Source organism: Gadus macrocephalus, chromosome 5, assembly GCF_031168955.1.
Source record: "Gadus macrocephalus chromosome 5, ASM3116895v1".
Lineage (NCBI taxonomy): Eukaryota > Metazoa > Chordata > Actinopteri > Gadiformes > Gadidae > Gadus > Gadus macrocephalus.
In genome coordinates, this window is record NC_082386.1 from 7,976,809 (window position 1) to 7,994,308 (window position 17,500).

The 17,500-nt window shown below is 49.9% G+C and overlaps 1 protein-coding gene across 1 annotated transcript in view; it reads left to right on the forward strand.

Moving 5' to 3' along the window:
• Window positions 1–26: 26 nt before the first annotated feature.
• myt1lb (myelin transcription factor 1-like, b) overlaps window positions 27–17,500 on the forward strand; it is a 36,528-nt gene continuing 19,054 nt past the window's right edge. Inside the window, 8 exon segments of the mRNA XM_060051981.1 lie at window positions 27–275; window positions 278–617; window positions 4,566–5,852; window positions 9,093–9,227; window positions 13,044–13,134; window positions 14,703–14,813; window positions 16,099–16,277; window positions 16,878–17,257. Of these exon segments, the coding sequence (XP_059907964.1) occupies window positions 129–275; window positions 278–617; window positions 4,566–5,852; window positions 9,093–9,227; window positions 13,044–13,134; window positions 14,703–14,813; window positions 16,099–16,277; window positions 16,878–17,257 (2,670 nt within the window). The 5' untranslated portion in view covers window positions 27–128.

Genomic DNA, 17,500 nt, shown 5'->3' on the forward strand with positions numbered 1-17,500 from the left:
CTAACAGGCTGCCCTCTCCCTTATCTCCCCCCTGCAGTGTCTACGGCTGTCCCGTGGCTAAGAAGAGAAAAGGGCTGGACAGGCCGCCGCCGTCGCCCTCACCCAAGAGCAACAACTACCTAGACGCCATGGACAACTCCACGATGGAGGAGTGCTACGAGTCAGATGGCACTGAGGAGATGGATGGCCCAGAGGGAGAGGGAGGAGAGGAGGAGGAGGAGGAGGAGGAGGAGGAGGAGGAGGAACGGGAAGAAGAAGAAGAAGAAGAAGAAGAAGGGAGGAGGAGAAGGAGGAGGAGGTGGAGGAGGAGGAGCAGCGGTTGTGGAGGAAGAAGAGGGGGGAGGCGGAAATGGAGGAGGAAGGGGAAGAGGAGGAAGAGGAGGAGGAGGAAGGGTACACGGACTACAACGATGCCCATATGGAGGCCGGGGAGGTGGAGAGGGGGCCTGACGCAGAGGAGGAGGAGGAAGAGGAGGACGTAGAGGTGGAGCAAGGAGACGAGGAGGAGGAGGAGGCGGATGAGAGGGTGGAGGAGGAGGAGGAAGAGGAGGAGGAGGAAGAAGTGGAGTATGAGGATGACGAGGAGGAGGAAGAAGAGCCCAGGAGTCATCGACAAGGTGATGGTGGTTTCTACTTCCATTGTATACTAATTAGCATTTTGCTGGGTGTAAAATAGAATATTCAGTCCTTTAAAAAGGGAAGATGTTTTTGGCATCTTGTCGCCTTTATTTGCTCCAGGAAGGCTGGCCAGAGTAACAGATGCTGTGTTTTATCAGCTCCCTAATACTCCCACCTGCATGGCTTTAGAGACGGAGGGAATGGGAGTTTGAGGTTTGTACCCAATACCTCTTACTTCAGTAGAAAACTCAGAGTCACTCTGCCAGTGAATTTACAGAGGGTTCAAAGTAAACATCCCATGTCGCACCATGTTGTCTTCCAAGCAAGCTTTACATTTTCTCAATTTTGCCCTTTATAATTACGACAGCATAAAAGGGCTCTTAAAGATTGGCTTAAAATGGGTTTGAAGACTCCTCCTAACCTGAAGACTTTAAGGAAAACAACAAGCAGGATTGCACCCATTTCTGTATGGATTAGAGTCTAATACAGAAAAACATAAAAGATGTATAGGAACAGGGTACTTTCATTAAAATATATATAAAAAAATTATCTACAATGAGTTAACAAGATGTTGCCTTTCGTTTTTAAACCATGGGATTTCATCAACGTCGATCAATGTTTCCTTGCCCTATCAAGTGTTCCTTATTTTCGTAGGGCTTAGAAAGGTGTATCTTCAAAAATTGATAGCTAACAGAACCTTTGTTTGCCTTTGGATCAGACAAAGTATATGAAAAGCCCTCACTGAATAGCTTAGAGCATGAAATGTTTTATTCCTACAGTTCATTTCTTTGATGTCGTTTGTTTCATGTGCAGACGGTTTGTTTTATTAATGAATTAGTTAACTATTTAGTTAACAGTTGTATTAACATTTGCACATTTACCTTCTCTTTAAACTATTCTCATGCCACACTCTTTCAATGGCAATCGAGATGAATCTTAACCTGTCCTTTGTTTTTGAGAGGCACTTTCCTATATTATAATACATATGCAAAAACTCTACTATATATCATGCGTATAATACGTAATCAGAACAATAAGCCTGGTGTCACTGTTATACAGCATCATCACTGAGACTCAAACTGGACTCTTCTTTCCTTGTGGCAGAACATGAACACATCATTCGTACATCACATGCAGTATAGAACTCTGCCAGTCACAGATATGACATATCACTTATCACAAGGCGAAATAATCAATAGGCTCAAGGTAAAAGTCATGAGAGGCAATGGATTATGCACAAATACGCACTTGTTGCCGCTATTCTACCTTTTCTACCTTCTACCTTCCTCTAAGAAGAGGAAGAGGTCTTTAGCAGCCACTTTTCTTTCACCGATAAGTACCTTTTTCGTACCGTTGCACCATGTTGGACACAGGTTGACGCAAACGCGTTTATTAGTTATTTGTGCACGTGGGATCTGAAACACATCCCTGCCGCTGGTGTTATCCCTCACCCCCCCCCACCACCAACCAACACACCTTGAAGTGGACGCTACATAGGATCTGGCAGGTCTCTCGCCGACAGATCCTGTATGTTGCACCCCCGCATCCCCGATTGGACCCGACAGTGCCTTCAGGTCCAATTAAGGGTGAGGCTGGGAGAGAGAGGAGTGTGTTAACCCTGGTTTGGGCGCTCCCTGTCACCAACCGCCCCCACCCACCACCACCACTCCCCCCCCCCCCCCCCCCCCCCCCCCCCCAAAGTGTTGATGCAGTGTTTCCTCCGCCTGTTTCCTTTGTCTGGACGTGAGAACGCATCTCCGGCTGCACCGCCGTTCATTAGAGCCTCGGGTCAGCAAGGGGCGGGGCCTGAGCATCCAGCCTGAGCATCCAGCCTGAGAGCTGCCACTGTTGCCGCCCTCTGCGTTGTTGTCGGCGCCGTCATGGCGACTGAAGCCTAGCAGCAGCACCAGAGGTGCTAGCTGACGGGCCAACTCTGCACTCCGGTGCTTTTGGCGTTCCTGTTTCTTTGTGCTTCTTCACCTCTCCTGCTCTTTGGTTTAGTAAAGAAGAACAATTTCCTAAGGGACTCTGTAGGTTGTTATCATTTAAGCGTATTTGCCCTTTCGATATGGATTTTACTGAGTTTCTTTTTAGATGCTCGTGCTATTTAATCTTTTCTACACATGCTCCGTCGCTGTGTTAGTCATCCGTCCAAAGACAGAGGTTTCGGGCTGCCGGGGAGGAGAGGGGGCGGCTTGATTCCAATCGTGTGCATATAATGGAGGTGGTGTGGTGAGCAGCACGTGGCTTGCACATTGCTCTAGAGCTAATCCAAAGCCAATTCAGGCCATGGCTGTGTTCTGCCTCAATCTGTTTCGCTTCCATATCCCCTTTGTGTACACTGATTGCTCTCTAAATTGCTTTCCTGTGCCATGTTTCATACCATCCAAAATTAAAGCCCCTGGTGCAGGAGGGAACTGTAAGAGGGCTTCGCCCCTCGTCCACCACCACCACCACCACCACCACCTCCTCCGTCTTCTGCTGAAACATGTGGCCGGTCAATCGTGACTGTTCAGCCTTTTCCGGTCCAAAGCTCTCACCTCAAGCTCGACGTTTGTGTTGCCCTCATTAGGTTGTGTTCACTGGTTCTCTGCTGTGTGTGTGTGTGTGTGTGTGTGTGTGTGTGTGTGTGTGTGTGTGTGTGTGTGTGTGTGTGTGTGTGTGGGTGTGGGTGTGTTTCTGTGTGTGTATTTGTGTGTGTATTCGTGTATGTATTTGTGTGCGTGTGTGTGTGTGTGTGTGTGTGTGTATTTGTGTGTACGTATGTGTGTGTGCGTGTGTGTGTGGGTGCTGTGGGTCTGTTAGTGGTGATGTTTATGATTACAGTGCACAGTACAGTGTGTGTGCTGTTACATTTTGGCTCATCTATGTGGAATGGTAAACATCCCCCATCGTGTGTGCTGCTAAGGTACATACGGCCTCTGCACACACTCACATACTAGCTTTCAAATGTTTGTTAGTCGTTGCCATTTCGTGGCATTTTTCAGCTCTCTGTTCGTGCGAGCATTACAATAACTGGCAGGGTAGTGCGGAGCTTGGAAAGTATTAATTACTGATAATTATCTCTGGTGTGTGAGATTTTAATAGATTTGAATCGCTTGTGCTCTCCAAAAATATTTGAGAATGTGTCTTTTTGTGGACTACCCACTGCTGGAATGCAAGTGTCATGTGTGGCGACAATGAGCGATGTGCACTTGAGATTGTATGTGTTCCAAAAGAGTGAGTGCTTGAAATTGCAGACAGAAGAGGTTTGGCAACCTTTTGCAGCATGTCAGAATCAATTAGGCAGTGAAAGGAACTTTTAAGATCCTCTCGATTGAATGAAAAGGGGTCTCGGCTCGATGACAATGAACGGGCAAGTGACAGGGGGGTTCATCTTGTTGCAGATTAACTCTCAGTGTCTTAACGTTCATCCAGAAATAGGACTGGCGATTCTTCCTCCAATTTGAAGAGCCACTCTATGTTGTATTTATGTGTGTGTGCATCCAAAACGAAGCAGTCGCTGCCGAAATAGTAACATCTGTTAGTAACACCCTTTGGAACAGTGATTATACAATTAGATATTCCTCTAGTCACTCTTACCCCCTAATTATTGCTCCGATAATAATCATTTGAATAATAACCTTAATTTCCCTATTCATAATATTCCACAGTTTATGGTAAAACAGGTTACCTGGGATGATACATTTAGTCTGATGTTTCATAATTCCTCCTGGTCCTCGTCCCTGTCTGGAACATGTCCAGAGCACTAGATGTGACTCCCTTTCGCTGATTCTCGATTCAGTGCTCAAGCTCCTGTTAAAACTCGAAAGTGAATTATTAGGGGGAAGCGAAGGGTTCCTTATCCAATTTAACCAGACCATGCCCAGAAATCTGATTTACGGGCAAAATAGAATAACCCAAATTCAATTACGAGACATTTGTTCTCTTTCTGTTTCTCCCAACAGGGGACGATCTGATGTGCGGTGGCGGGGGAGGAGGAGGAGGTGGCGGCGGCGGCGGCAGCAGCAGCAGCCACAGCAGCAGCAGTGGCTCGAGCCGTGCTGAGGGAAGCGAAGGCAACCACGTCGCCCGTGGCAACCACAGAGACGGCGCCGACAGTGGAAACCCCCGACAGGGCCCCATGCCGGAGAAGGACGACAACAACAACGAGAACGAGTACGAGAACTACGACGAGTTGGTGGCCAAGTCGCTGCTCAACCTGGGCAAGATCGCCGAGGACGCCGCCTACCGCGCCATGACCGAGTCGGAGATGAACAGCAACTCCTCCAACAGCGCCGAGGAGGAGGAAGACGAGGACGACGAAGAGGAGGAGGAGGAGGAGGAGGAAGAGGAGGACGAGGAAGAGGAGGAGGAGGAGGAGGAGGAAGAGGAGGAGGACGAGGGAGAGGTGCCGCAGAAGGGCGATCTCAGCCTGGACGTGGACAGCGACGTGGTGCGGGAGACGGTGGATTCGCTGAAGCTGTTGGCGCAGGGCCACGGCGCCATGCTGTCCGACCACCTGGACGGCCAGGACTACGGGGACGGCTTCGGGGAGAACGGTGAGATGCACGGCGAGTACGCGGGGGGGCGGGGCATGGGACACCCCGGCGGGCAGGCCAAGGCCGCCGGCAACGGGCCGGGCGGCGAGGACAGCGACGAGGAGGTGTGCCTCAGCAGCCTGGAGTGCCTGCGCAACCAGTGCTTCGACCTGGCGCGGAAGCTCAGCGAGACCAAGAGCGCCGACCGGGTCCCGGGCCACGGCCAGCTGAGCCACTACGGCGGCGGCGGCGGCGGCGGCGACGGGCACCACCCGGCCCAGCACCACCCGGGCTACGAGGACTTCCAGCAGAGCCACGAGGAGCGCCGGACGCTGGACAGGAACTACTCGGACATGGTCAACCTGATGAAGCTGGAGGAGCAGCTGAGCCCGCGCTCCAAGGGGTTTGCCAGCTGCGCGCAGGACGACCGCTACCACGGCAACCACAGGGACTTTGACGAGGACACCACGTCGGTGACGTCGGACCGGTCGGAGGAGGTGTTCGACATGACCAAGGGCAACCTGTCGCTGCTGGAGAAGGCCATCGCCATGGAGTCGGAGCGCGCCAAGGCCATGCGGGACAAGATGTCGGCGGAGGCGGCCCGGCGGGACGGCGTGCGGTACAGCCACGAGGAGCACGGCTCGCGGCACGGCTACGGCGTGGAGCGCAAGGCCCGGCTACCGGACGGCATGAAGAAGCCCTTCTACCACAAGGGTGAGTGGCGTCTTCGTCTCCGCGACGACACCGGCTCCCCTGAGCTTAATACAATCTCGTCCGGTTCGATTTAGTTGATGTTAAATTGTGTTTTGGTTTGGGGGGAGGGGGGGGGGGCTGCTCACACAGGTAGAAAAAAAAAAGGCTGATATTTACTGTATTTTCGAAAAAAATGAGAATGTAATTTCTTCTCCTCTTTGGCTCAGTATCTCGGATTCCTGAGAGGAGACGATGCACGTGAACATTCTGGAAACCCCACTATAACCCCGGGACAAGCTTTTTTAGCCAATTTGGAAACACACATCTTGGTAGCAGCAGGAGAGGCAGCATCAGCTTATGTTGTTAAAATAGGCCAGCATGGAAACATCACAGGGTAGGCTTGTCAGGCATAAGTAATGGCAATCTGCACGGCCTGTTAGGACCGCAAATCTCATCCCTATGATGCAGCACGGGGTAAAGCTGCCTATTTTTAAACCCGGAAAAAAATGCACTTCGGAAAAATAGCTACGGGAAAAAAGAAAGGCTGTCTGGCTGCCTGTCGGAATGGAACCCTTCTGTGCAAGAAAACAGGGAAGCCTTTTCAAATATGCTTATTATTGTCTACGTGCTTCCTCCTTGTGGCTAATGATACCTCCCACCAAACAAGAGCCCATGTGCTGTACACAGCCTCCCCGTGTAAACACGGTTCCACAAAGGACAGTAGCGTTTGCTCGGCAGGTCCCGGGAGTGGTACAGTACAGCACGGGTGTACCGCACGCCCGCTTCCTGTCCCTGTTCCTCACAGCGGCGGGACGCCCGGGCACAGAGGCACGGCTCGGAATCCACTGACTTGGCATTTACAGCCGATCTGTTTATAGCCGTCCTTGCTAAACACCTGGGTGATTATCCCTTTCCCGACGTGTCACAACCGGAAGGAACGCCTCGGCTGCCCCAAGACAGAGATCAGATAGGAGCGGCGAATATGCTCCCGCTCACCCAGAGCTGCGTCACACCTCGCCCTTAAATGCCAGCCGACTCACGGCAGGTAGACATATTGCAACCTAAATGCCACCCCACTTCAGCGCTCGCCCCTCCTCTGTCCGGCTAATGTTAGAATAATGAGTGGACGCCGGGCCGCCGCGTCACAGATAACATCTGTCCTCGGGACGGGATGGTGGCAGTCTCCTTTTGACCAGGGACCCTGTGTGTGATTTATGGCCGGGTTTGCGGGCTCAATAGGAAGACCGCAATGGGCCAGGCGGAGGGGGATGGGCGGGGGGGACATTGAACAGTATTAGGATGACCGATAACAAACGGCAGACCCACTGACTGCACATTAATTATCCAGCGATGGTATGTTAATGGCGGGGGGGGTAGTTGCTATGCAAAGCGCAATCTGTCCCCCCAGCAGCGATCGATATCCCCTGCTTTCTAATGTGCCTTCTACGTGGGGCAGCCTCCAGAGCCTCCTGGCTGCCGGCATCGAGGCAAGCCGTGGGTGCAGCCAAAATGTGTGCGTGTTCACACACACACACACACACACAACCGTTCATGCCCTGGCGGTGACACATGGCGGCACGCGGCGCAAAATACGCCACATCCGATCCGACGGCAGCGGCCGCTGCAGGGTGTCGCACGCGCGGCTGGTTTTGTTTTTACATAAGCCCTTGTTCCGTTGCTAAGCTACTTTTCGTTACGACTTAACCACACGCCGGTTAGTGTCGGTCGTCAGACAAAGGAGGCAGACATGACTCGGCCATACTGCACCAACCCATGGAGCCTGGCGTGACATAGACAGATGAAAGCCATGGAGGATAATGAGGTGCTAGGTTTTTTTCTTTCCCCCGCGACTTTTCACTGATGGATGATGTTCTAATGCTCCAGACGTCGGATTTTACAGGGTGACGCACATGTAGATGTGAGCGTAGGTGTGCTCCCAGACATCTCTCATCGTTGACCTTGCCTCAACCCTCTCACCCTCCCTCCCTCCCTCCCTCCCTCCCTCCCTTCCTCCCTCCCTCCCGGTGTGCGATCGTCCTCCCTTGCCCTGTGCTCATCTTCCTCCTGGAGCCCTGGGCGGATTTGTTGTGCGATGTGTGTGAGTGTGAGTGCGTGTGCGTGTGCGTGTGCGTGCGTGCGCGTGTGTGTGTGTGTGTGTGTGTGTCTGTGTGTGTGTGTGTGCGTGTGTGTGAAGGAGCAGCCTTAGGAGCTCGTGGTGGAGGTGGTAGGTTACAGGAGCCTGTAAAACTTTAATTAGTGGTCTGTCTTTCTTTAGGGCCTGCCTTTAAAAGATGAAAAGAAAATAGTCCTGGATCCTTGGCGTCATTTTCTAGTAGAGAGTCGAGGTCACCCGAGAAAGAGCTCAAACTGGTACCATTAGATTCATAGCCCACATGCAGGTGTTATGGTAGTTTAGTGGGTTTTATGGGATGCTACATTCACTTGTATTCTTGTTGCAATTTTGGTGCAGAAATTGTAAAAAACTATGCATTGACTGTTAATTATACAGTCTATGATTAGCACAAGAATAATGCTTGACCTTGATGCCCAGACAAAGGTAATTTGAGGGCTAATGGTTTCAATGGAAAACCAATGCCAGTTGGCACTGGTTGGGCATCACTGCTTTCAGTGGTAACTCTATCTGAGCAGGGTTTTCGAGAGAACCAAAATGAGGTTTGGGAAGGGGAAGGCAATCTTATCCGGTGTGTGTGTGTGTGTGTGTGTGTGTGTGTGTGTGTGTGTGTGTGTGTGTGTGTGTGTGTGTGTGTGTGTGTGTGCGCGTGTGCGTGCGCGCGTGTGTGTGTGTGCGTGCGTGCGTGCATGCGCATGCGTGTGTGTGTGGTGCAGTGGCATGACAAACAAATGTTATAGGTAGACAATATCCTGTAGTGTCATCCGGAGTTACTTATAAGAGCTTATAATCACACAGAAAGATTTTCTGTGAATATTTCAACAAATCTCTGCATTAATAATGCAGAACTGTTGTTGATTAATTGTATTGGCCTATTAGTGATACTTTTTTGCACTGACCCTAAAGATGACCCTCACATGAGACAAGGCTAAGCTTTCCGACAACTCGTTCAAATCCTGGCAAAACAACGTTTGCTTATTATGCTAGGCTAAGCACCCAATCTGTTGCTAAAGTTACTCCCACCATATTCCACTCAAACTTTAAAGCCATTTACATAGCATGTTTCTGACCGCTGGTTAGCGTGGTGTGTCTGACGTCCCTCCCCCCTCCCCCCTGCACACCCAACACAGATTCATCCCGAGCAGATAAGAAGGAGAGTCGATGTCCGACGCCGGGCTGCGACGGCACGGGTCACGTGACGGGCCTGTACCCGCACCACCGGAGTCTCTCCGGCTGCCCCCACAAAGACAGGGTCCCGCCAGAAAGTAAGGCTCTTTGAGTGTTTACTTTTTTGACCATTTCTTGATTAGCGCAACATACGTGTGTGTGTGTGTGTGTGTGTGTGTGTGTGTGTGTGTGTGTGTGTGTGTGTGTGTGTGTGTGTGTGTGTGTGTGTGTGTGTGTGTGTGTGTGTGTGTGTGTTTGTGTGACATGTTGTGGAGGTCCTTTGCATGGGGGGGCGGGGGTTGATGAGCATGTTTTTATAGTTTTGTTGTTTAAACTTAATAGGGCTTGTACATGGCCACGCCACCTCTCAATGACCACCTCCATTTTGGAAGCATAGGTGCATCGTTCTGTTTTTGGGGTAATTTTTTGTAAATATTTGTGAAATTATTGGTCATGATGGGGAGACATTGTTTTGTTTGAAACTGCCACAGTTTTGCATGCGAGACTTGGCATAACAACGTTTTCATTAGCCAATGATAAGGGATATTTACGTTGATTAAGGTTTTTAACTGTACTACAACTCTCTTGAGTCCTCTCATTACGGCGGAAGGCAAAAATCCCATGATCCATTCTGTGTGCAAGCCCTATCTTTCCCCAGAGATTATTAAAGTACCCATGTAGTGCAATCTAAATTTAGGCTGTTATGTCCAACATGGGGTGTCATCGAGGTGTGGGATTGTCAAGCGCCCTGAATCAATGATTTCTCAAATGCACACACACCCCTCACTCTCTCATCCGATTGATTGACACAGTGATTGAAAGTCCTTGATATCCCCCCTACTGTTGTTGCTTTTGATTGTGGTGGTGGTGGATGTTTTGGCTGCATGCTCTACTGAGGTCCCTATGTTCAAAGCAGAATATCTTTGCCGATGGGAGCCAAGGTTTTTTTTGTTTTGCAAATTTGTTTTCAAATTGCTCATAGCATTTTGAACATTAGGTCTGCAGCAGTCAAATATGCAAATGGTAATACATTTTATGGTTAACCTTTTTTACGGAATTACGCTTTTCTAAATAAATCGGCATGGGGTCATTTATTATCTCAGAGCCATGGATTAACTGAGTTGGAAACTAAAAGTTGCCTTGGATCAAACTTGGTGTTGTTACGAGCTGCAAAACAAAGGGCTTCGTACCTATTTAAACCCTAATGCCTTGCAGCTGTTTGAACATTGGTATTCTCCCAGAAATATCCATAGCGATCCGAATATCTCCTCCTTCCTCTAAAATTGTTATTCTATAATCTGTTGTTAGCCCACTGTTTGTTAACAAACTTTATTCAACAAAATGGTGGCCGAGCGCTACGGCTCCCATTATTGTTCAGGTGATTAGGCTGCGACGTGAAGACATCAGCGAGCAGCCATATGGCACACATAGCCGGCTATACCAATGGGTCGGAGAGCGGTGATGACGCCTATTTAAATTCCACTTCACGTCCGCTGCAGTAAATAATTCAACTTTAGTGCACAAAGCAATGATGGGGGCGTTATCAACGCGAGTGTTTCTACTGTAAATTCATCAGGTTTCCCTAAGCTTTAACCTTGAGCGAGGGCGAGCCCCCAAGAGTATTTTTGGGGCAGGATTAAATGAACTGTCACTGGAGATCCAGGGATGTGCTGTCCGTGATCCTCCTACCCTTCTTTGTCTTCTGGCCATGGAGACACATTTTGGGAAAGTGACACCATCCTCCCAGTGTACCGTACATTTTGCACCACACACACAAAAAAAAAAAAGTTACATTCTCTCTCTCTTTTGTGGTCCAGCCCATGTGAACTTTAAAATTACTTTAGGACAGGAGGATGGCGAAACTGATGTTTTGTTTATTTTACTCTGCATTGCAGTTTTATTTTAAACCGAGCGGATGATGGGCGCACACACACACACACACACACACACACACACACACACACACACACACACACACACACACACATTGACATACAGGCACGCAGAGCAGACGTGCGTGCAGCTGGAAGGTGACCTGCTTCAGGTGGAGCTCTAGATATCGACAGAGCCCTGCTTAGAAATTCAGTATCAACCAAGTAGCAGACAGCCACTGGATGTGTGCTGTCAATATGTGGTCAATACCGGCGAGCAGACCCACACAACCGCCCTCCTCGCAATGTTATGGGGCGGATGAGGTGCTGTGTGTGTATGTGTGTGTGTGTGTGTGTGTGTGTGCATGTGTGTGTGTATGTCTCGCATCCGAGCGCCTGGGGGCAGATTCAGCAGTGAGGTTGAAAAAAAAAAAAGACCAAGAAGAAGAGAAAAAAACCTTGTCCGCCTATTAACACGTTTGCCGAGCTGAGTGGACAATGTATTATTAATGCAACGGCTTCATTTCATTTGGAAAATCACACAGTGCGGCAAGAGCGCTCTGTTCCCTGGGAAATGTGAAGAATGGCGATTAAATTATGTCTCATTAATTCATTAATTCCCTTCTGCGTTTGCTCGCTTCACCCTCCTCTCCTCGCCTGGAAATCAAATATTGGATCAGGCCTCGCCCGGAGCTTTGTTTTCTGCCTCTAAAAGCGGTTTACCTTCCTGCGTGGGGCGGGTGGGGGCGGTGGGTGGGGTGTGAGGGGGGCTGGATGTTATACACTGTCGCACTCTGCAGTCGCCACTTCCTTTCCAGCTGCAGTGCTTTTCGTCTTTCGCTTTCTTCTGTTCGTGGGGCCCCGTAGCGCCATCCAACATAAAAAAAAATATATATATATGTGTATGGACTTGGCGGGAAGAGGCTAGGCTCCGCCCCCATCAGCCCTCCCTGACCCAATCAGGCGGCCTCGGGGGCAATTCCAGCTGTCGCCGTGGTGAAAGAAAGCGTGCAGTGTGTGTGTGTGTGTGTGTGTGTGTGTGTGTGTGTGTGTGTGTGTGTGTGTGCGTGTAAGAAAAAGAAGGAAAAAAAACTGGAGGGAGATATACATAATGCAGGGCCTCCCGGCACGTTGGGGGTGACGCGCCTTGTCCAATTACCTGCACCCAACACTAATTAGCATGTCATGAAGGGAGGATGACGAGGAGGGACGGGGGGAGAGGGGGGGAGAGGGGGGGAGCGGGGGGGGGGGGGGTTAGAGTTTAAGGGGGTGATAATGATGGAGCTGACGCCCCGGGGGGCTCTGAACCCCATCGCGCACCGGCGACACCCAGACGACCCTCTCCCCCCCCCCCCCCCCCCCACCACCACCAGCCCCCCCAGCCCGTGCCGCTTCGACAGGTCCTCTCGGACGTCCGTAGATCATTAATCTAATTGGCCGGTTGCCGGGGGGACCGCAGACAGTTATGGACTGTTTTAATGGTAAATGCTATTGAAGGCTGGGCTTCCCCGCTCCTAACAACGTCCAAATGATAACAGAGCCTTCGCTATCAGGGAGAAGGCTGCTGCTACCAGCACCACCCGCACCACCACCACCACCCGCACCACCACCAGCGCCCACCACTATTGATTAGGGGGAAGCTGGGGTTTTTGCATGATCGCCTGCCGCTCGCTACTCTGTTCTCTGCATGTTTGGGAGGGGGGGGGAAATGTACAGCGTCTTGCTGTCTCTCGCCGGGTTATGTCGTGTTGGACTTAAATGACTTTCTTTTATTCATGACCGTCCGCGTTCCCATGAATACTAATTTGAAGGGGCCGGGTAAGTGGGAGCAGTGCGGTGGAGGGGGACACCTCGCTCGCCCTTTCAGACGGCTGTTCATTAAAATGAAGAAAAGGTCATTTGGGTTTACACTGGCTCATTTCCTAATGATGTTTATAATGCCAAACTGCTTCACATACTAATAGAGCTCACGTGTGGTTGTGTGGTGGGGGCTTGCTAACCTTCCCTGTCTCTCACTCCCTTGTTTCCCGCCTGCGCCACAAGTTCTGGCTATGTATGAGAATGTGCTAAAGTGTCCCACGCCCGGATGCACGGGACGCGGACATGTCAATAGCAACAGAAACTCCCACCGAAGGTGAGTGGAGGCCCTGTCCCATCTGGGAGGAAAACTCGGCCGTCGACTGCAGCATTTTGATTCCTTTGTTGTCTCTTTTTTTATTTCTTTGGTTTTACGTGTTTTTTTTTTTGGAGGAACCAACATGCTTGGATTATCTTTCCGATTTGTCCAATAAAGTTGCCTGATTGTGTCTTTATTTGTTTCATTTGTTGCATGTTTCTCGTGTGTTGTTTCAATGGTGATTGTCGGTTTGGTTTTGATGGCAATACATATTTCAACAATCAGAGATCAAGAGCGAGACAAAGCACACCGTCGTCGACTTCGCTATCCGTGTTCCTGTTCCTTCACCAAGGTTCCCTATTAAAAGGAACATGCCCCACCGTGCCTCACTACCCCACAGAATCCTCTTTGTATCACATAATCATAGAACTAGTTATAATAATATAACTAACTCGGTCGTGGTAGGAAATAGGGGGGGGGGGGGGGGGGGGGAGTAGTCAGGTGTAGTCGGAAGTGGGAGGAGGAGAGGGGAAGGAGAGGGGGGGACGTCGACAACGACCAAAATAGCAGCGTGGCGCTAGCTGCTAGCTGCTGCTGCCAGCGCTGCTGTCAGACAGGGGCGAGGTGACTGTGAAGGAGGAGTGTCACCCGCAGCAGATGCTCCGGGAGTCAGGGGCATAGCGGCAGCCATTAGCACCTCTCTGCCACTCCGCCGCGTTGACAGCAGCGCGTCGACCTGTGAGGACCGGAATGCCTTCGACGCCGCGTGCTACACGCCGCCGCCAAGCGCGCGCCAGCAGGGCTCGGCAAAAATAATCATATAGAGGCTGCTACTCGGCATACAAATTCTAGATTATGGCTTGCCAGCCTCAGTCCATTATATAAACTGTCTGAAATACCGAGGAGTTTTTATATATATATATAATGTGTTATTTATTTTCCCTTACACAGCACATTTATAGACATCAAGATATTCCTGGCAGTTATTTAGGAACATGCTGTGCATTGGCTTGGGGCTATTGTCCAAAATGTTTGCTAAGACCTGGCACACAAAGTTGGAGAGAGCAGGAGACCGTAGTATCTTTTGACATAATTCTGACATCGTGTTTCCAGAATTCTCAATCACGGTAGTGGTGTTTCCTACAGTGAGTTAATTCAGTCTTATTCTTACAATGTTTGCCTGCGGATTGTATTTGTTTAATTGTATGTGTGCATGTATGGGTTAATGTGAAGTAAGAAAGTCATGTAAGTGAATGTTTTACATTCATTTAGAAATGTAAATGTGCATGTTTATGATGGTGAAAACGATTTACATGCATCTATATATCAATACACCACACAGCCAAATCAGCTACTCCCAGTGAGGTGCTTTGGGTCAAGTGTCTTTTGAAAAACAATGGTTTTCCCATTTGAACCAGAGAGACTTTTTCTACCCACAGAAGGTTCTGGCATGTTGTAACATGGCACACTTCAAACAGATAGTGTGCCAAGTAAGCAGTACAGTCCACCCCCTAAATCAGTCGAATCACCTGACTGGTGCCCTCCGTTTTGACCGGCCCTGAATCTCCTCTCTGGTGTGCTTTCAGTCTATCGGGATGCCCGATCGCTGCAGCGGAAAAACTAGCCAAAGCCCAGGAGAAACATCAGAGCTGTGACGGAGGCCCCAAGTCCAACCAGTCCTCAGACCGAGTCCTAAGGTACCTTGGTTCCGACCTCGCACCTGCACTCCACCACCGCATTATTGCATGAAACCGCCCGCTAATATCAACAAGCAAACTGTTTGTATGAGGAAAAGCAGATGTTTGAAAGACACAGGTTCCCGCTCTGTTCCTTTGCTTCCATGGCAAATCTGTTTTCTTCTTCATTGGTGGTGAATCATGATCAACATACCAAAAGGCCTTGTTTGTTCCTCTTATTACTGGAAGATTGTCTTTTATTTCGTAACTGGATGGACTCATTTGTTGTATCATAAAAGTTGTTGTATTTTCAAAATGTGAGGGTGTTGTTTGGCTGTTCTCCCCTGTTTTTCACCAGGATTCAATATTTTCTTTGTCTTGGTTTTGTGATCTCCTGTGTCCAGCCAATACACGGCCAATACAACGAGATGTATCACATGCTGCATTGGGTTTAACCAATATCATCAAGGAACAAATAGAAGCCTGTGTTTCGTTTAAACCAGTGGAAGCAATCGTACATGTCCATTGGGGCCTGCCTGCAGCCAGCTATGACGTCACTGAGGCTCAGACTTCTGTCATTTTTCTGGAGATAAAAAACAATAATTAGAAACTAAATACAATTGCATGCAAAATCTGTGGATGAGAACTTCTCCGAGATGAGTAAATGCTCAATTCAGTTGGGGCTTGTTCCTTTGTGTCCGCCGTGTGGGACATCTGTTGGTTGTGCGTGAGCCTAGCACCCCCCCCCCCCGCGCGCCCGAACCTTGCTATTTTCCGAACCCTGGCTAGCGCCCTGATTGGGGTTGCCTGAAGGTGCAATGGATCCATACCACGATGGCCTGTATAGATCTAAACCCCCTAACCCACCACCCACAACCTCACAGACATCCTTCTTCATAATCATTTTATCAACCGCATGCCAACATTCGTGTTGCAATGATAGCAGTCTCTCACATAGGTAAGAAAGGCCCCGCCCCCTACCCCCCTTTCAACCAGCCCTGCTTCATCAATCATCCCCCTAAAAAACCCACCTCCCCTTCCCCCTCCGCCTCATCCCACTCGCCCCAATCCCCCCTCCCCACCTCGTTTCCTTTCATTTCATTGGTTGATAAGCAGCATTTTTGCATTTAGAGATGAGAAAACTACATGTGATTGTGAGGTAGATCCCATTTCGGCTTACTTACCATGCATAACATTATTTAAAAAACAATTAGAAAAGGAGAAGAAATCATGGCTTTCCCGAATATGAGCAAGGGACTAAGAGTCTCCTCAGGATGCTGACCAGAACGATGTCTCTCCCCCCCAGCAACAGCACGCCCCGATCCAACCTGGCCAAGGAGCTGGAGAAGTACTCCAAGACCAGCTTCGACTACAGCGCCTTCGAGGGCGGAGGAGGCGGAGGAGGCGGGCAGCACGTGTACGGCAAGCGGGCCATCGCGCCCAAGGTCCACGGTCACCGGGACTCCTCGCCAAAGGGCTATGACGGTACGGGGGCCTGATTGGTGTTTTTGGCTATGACTCTGAGAACGATTATTCATCATTATGGATTGGGATGTAGATACAGTTTTGATAATGGATTGATTTTGCTAATTTGTTCATAGTTTTAAGTAATTTGTCAAGATTTTAATAAAAAAAATGCTGCTTATATCTTCAGTGATTGCAAAAGGTGACATCTGGGCAGGATTTTATGATTTCATTTTTCACACTGTCAAATAAAGCCCTCATCATTTTGGGCTCTGTTAACTTGTCATTGGTATTTGGCCTTCATTATTTCCCATTTTACAGACTTAAGTTATTGTTCTGAAAATGTACAGTGGTTATGTGCAGCCCTAATGCATTTCCATTAAAACTCTGTCTGAATTAACTGACAGTAGCCAGACCCCTTGTGAAAACAAAAATCAGTAGAGGAAAGTTCTATGCCTATAAAGCCAAAACTTTATTTAGCTTTTAGCCCTTCTCTCCACCAACCTGATTCGAGTCTGATCCGACTCATTAGTTGTACTTCTGCTGTTGGGTACTAATCAATTACACCCCCCCCCCCCCCCCCCTTCCCCCTGTGCACCACTCTCCCCCACCCAATCACAGCCAAGCGCTACTGCAAGAACTCCAGCTCTGCTAGCAGCACCACCAGCACCTACGCCCCCAGCAGCAGCAACAGCAGCATCCTGAGCTGTGGAGGCGGTGGGGGTATCCTGGGACTAGGAGGAGGAGTAGGGGGAGGAGGAGGGGGAATAGGGGGTGTCGGAGGAGGAGGAGGAGGAGGAGGAGGAGGAGGAGGTGGAGGAGGAGGAGGAGGAGGAGGAGGCAGCAGCGCTAGCAGCACCTGCAGCAAGAGCAGCTTCGACTACTCCCATGACATGGAGGCCGCGCACATGGCTGCCACCGCCATCCTCAACCTGTCCACTCGCTGCCGGGAGATGCCCCATGGCCTGGGCCCCGCCAAGCCCCAGGACCTCTGCTCGCAGGTAGGGATGGAGAGGGAGCGCCGGGGCTGGGGGTGCATGAGAGGGAGTGGGAGTGGTTTAATGGGCTGCCTTGCTGGGCGATGCTCCATCTGTATTTAAATGTGTGCAGGTGGAACACGTATGAATATTTGCCTGATGCTCATAGTGTGAGTTGAACATCTAAGTTTAGTTTCGGGGGGGGGGGGTATAGGGTATTTTTTTTATTGTTGGGATCAGGATATCCCTATCTGGGGGGGGATTATT